Source organism: Mastomys coucha, unplaced genomic scaffold (genome assembly GCF_008632895.1).
Source record: "Mastomys coucha isolate ucsf_1 unplaced genomic scaffold, UCSF_Mcou_1 pScaffold22, whole genome shotgun sequence".
NCBI classification, from domain to species: Eukaryota; Metazoa; Chordata; class Mammalia; order Rodentia; family Muridae; genus Mastomys; species Mastomys coucha.
Window position 1 is genome coordinate 115,844,623 of NW_022196905.1, and position 2,497 is coordinate 115,847,119.

General features: G+C 43.3%; 1 protein-coding gene across 1 annotated transcript in view; it reads right to left on the reverse strand.

Annotated features, from left to right (window-relative positions):
- Window positions 1-2,497, reverse strand: part of LOC116104638 (protein FAM216A-like) — a 7,966-nt gene that overhangs the window by 1,124 nt on the left and 4,345 nt on the right. Inside the window, exons 4-6 of the mRNA XM_031391142.1 lie at window positions 2,455-2,491; window positions 2,204-2,375; window positions 1,170-1,252 (exon numbers count right to left, since the gene is read on the reverse strand). Coding sequence (XP_031247002.1) covers window positions 1,170-1,252; window positions 2,204-2,375; window positions 2,455-2,491 — 292 coding nt within the window. The remainder of the gene's footprint in view (window positions 1-1,169; window positions 1,253-2,203; window positions 2,376-2,454; window positions 2,492-2,497) is intronic.

Genomic DNA, 2,497 nt, shown 5'->3' on the forward strand with positions numbered 1-2,497 from the left:
TCGAACTCAGAAATCCGCCTGCCTCTGCCTTCCAAGTGCTGGGATTAAAGGCGTGTGCCACCACCGCCTGGTGGCCCCCAGTCTCTCTTACTGGTAGAGTCACAGCATTGTACGTGTGGGTAGCACACTTAGTGAACACTATTCCCACTGATTTTCAAAGTCTTTAGGTTGAGGGAATTAGGCGTTAAGGTAACCTGTCAGTTATGGTTTCAATGTCTCCATATCCTTTAGTTTTTTTCTTATGGTTTGAGGACCTCAAGCAATGTTTCCTATGCCGGGGTCTCCCTGGCCTTTTTAGACCAGACTTAACAACCTCCCTGTCCTTTCCCTGATGTCTTGGAATTAAGACTTTGCATATGCTTGGCAGGCATCTACAAAATACATGTGAAGCTGGGTATACTGGCACAAGTCTGTAGTCCCAGCACTTGGTTATCAGTCTGTGCTAGAGAGAGAGACCTTGCCCAAAACAAGACCAACCAGCAACAACAGCAAACCCCAAAGGACCAGGAGCAAAGGTCTACGTGAAGAGCTCATGCCTAGCACAGGAAAAAAGACACACTTGAATCTCACTCTCTTGAGTAGTGAATTCTTTTGAATGGAAGCATAAGCTACTTCAGGTTTAGTTGTTTGGGTTTTTGAGATAGATAAGGTATCACTGAGCAGCTCTGAGTGGCCTTGAATCAGGCTGGAACTCAGATACACTTCTGCCCTGGGACCTATGTCATACTGCCATGGTTAGAGCTCATCACACTTAAAATGTTTAATCAAGACAATTATAATGGGGGGGCTGGTGAGATGGCTCAGTGGGTAAGAGCACTGACTATTCTTCCAGAGGTCCTGAATTCAAGTCCCAGCAACCACATGGTGGCTCACAACCATCTGTAATGAGATCTGATGCCCTCTTCTGGTGTATCTGAAGCCAGCTACAGTGTACTTATATATAATAAATAAATAAATCTTAAATAAAAAAAAACAATTAAAATGGCTATATTTAGCTTAGTGTTTTTTAAGCTAAGTGTTCAAAAGTGCAAGGCAGGCATGGTAATCTTGCCCACCTACAATCTTAGTGCTTAGATTCAAAAACAAAAATCTGTAACTCGTGTGTGTGTGTGTGTGTGTGTGTGTGTGTGTGTGTGTGTGTCTGTCTGTCTGTCTAATTCCACATTTACCTGGCAGCAAGAACAGTCCGCGCGGTCTTCTAAAAACCTTCAGGGACTTGCATCTTGTTTTAGATGCATATCCAATTTTTAACCTGTGAGAAAGGAAAGTATTTTAATTGGAGACAATAAAGTGAACAGCACTGTCAGTCTTCAACGTAAGATTCCTTTTACTAGCTGCTGGGATTACCAAAGACCTTCATCCCCAGATTCTCCTGTGATCTATTAACCCTGAAGTATAGCACAGTTATAGTTTGGATACTGACACTTTTGTGTTGTAAACTGTGGGTTATTTTCTGAAACACAATTTCATGTAGTCCAAGCATGCCTCAAATTCATTAAGTAGGCCAAGATGTCCCTTAACCTCCTGATCCTCCCAAGTTCTGAGAGATCAGGCTTATACCATTACACCTGCTGATAACTGCTTTTCTTCTTCCTCCTAGCAGTATAGTACTCCCCCCCCATAGACACATTACAAGTTTCTGGAGGCATTTGCATTATTTGGAATTTGAATGGGAAGTACAGTCTATCTCTAGCTGATCCAAGATTTTTTTGTTTATTATTTACTGTGTGTTTGAATATGGATGTATACTATGGTTCATGTGGTTCTTGTATGGATGTTAGAGAATAGCTTTGGGGAATCTGTTCTATCAGATTCTACCCTGGGTTCTAGGGGTCAAACACAGGTTATTGGGCATGCATAGCAAATATTTTTACTTGCTGAACCTTCTTGCCCTGATCAAGAAATGTTTATAAACTCACAGATTATACTGTGGGGGAAAAAAGTGGGATACTTGGTGTGGTACACACCTGTACTGCTAGCATGTGAGAAGCTGCGGCAAGAGATTACCCTGTATGTGTGGCATACCTGGGCTATATTCCTGTCATGGAAACTCAAGCGCCCTGTCATATCCCACTCACTGCAATGAAGAGGAAGTGGCCTCCCTCATCTAAGTTTAGGAAATGGGAGTTTTAATCTCAGGAAGATCCCCTTCACACAGAACTGGGTACATTTTTTCCTTCTTAAACACAAGAAACAGACAGACCCTTCTTTGTGTCTCAGGGGTCGCCAAAGGGAATGTATGATCATTTCAGGTGTTTCAGCTGCAGTGCTCAGAGAGTCTTCTCTCTCCAGATGGTGTCTCCACGTAGTACAGGGGGAGTGTTGTTTCTGTGCGTATCGAGGGCTCATATGGCCTCTGTGGTGAGTGAGGACACCTGGAACACAAATCCCATCTTAGAAGACGCTCTCACTTCTCCTAAGAACTGACGAGAAACCAAGTGGAGGTACACCTGCCTGGCTTTTGTGACCCGTGATGAAACAGATGCATGTACTGCCT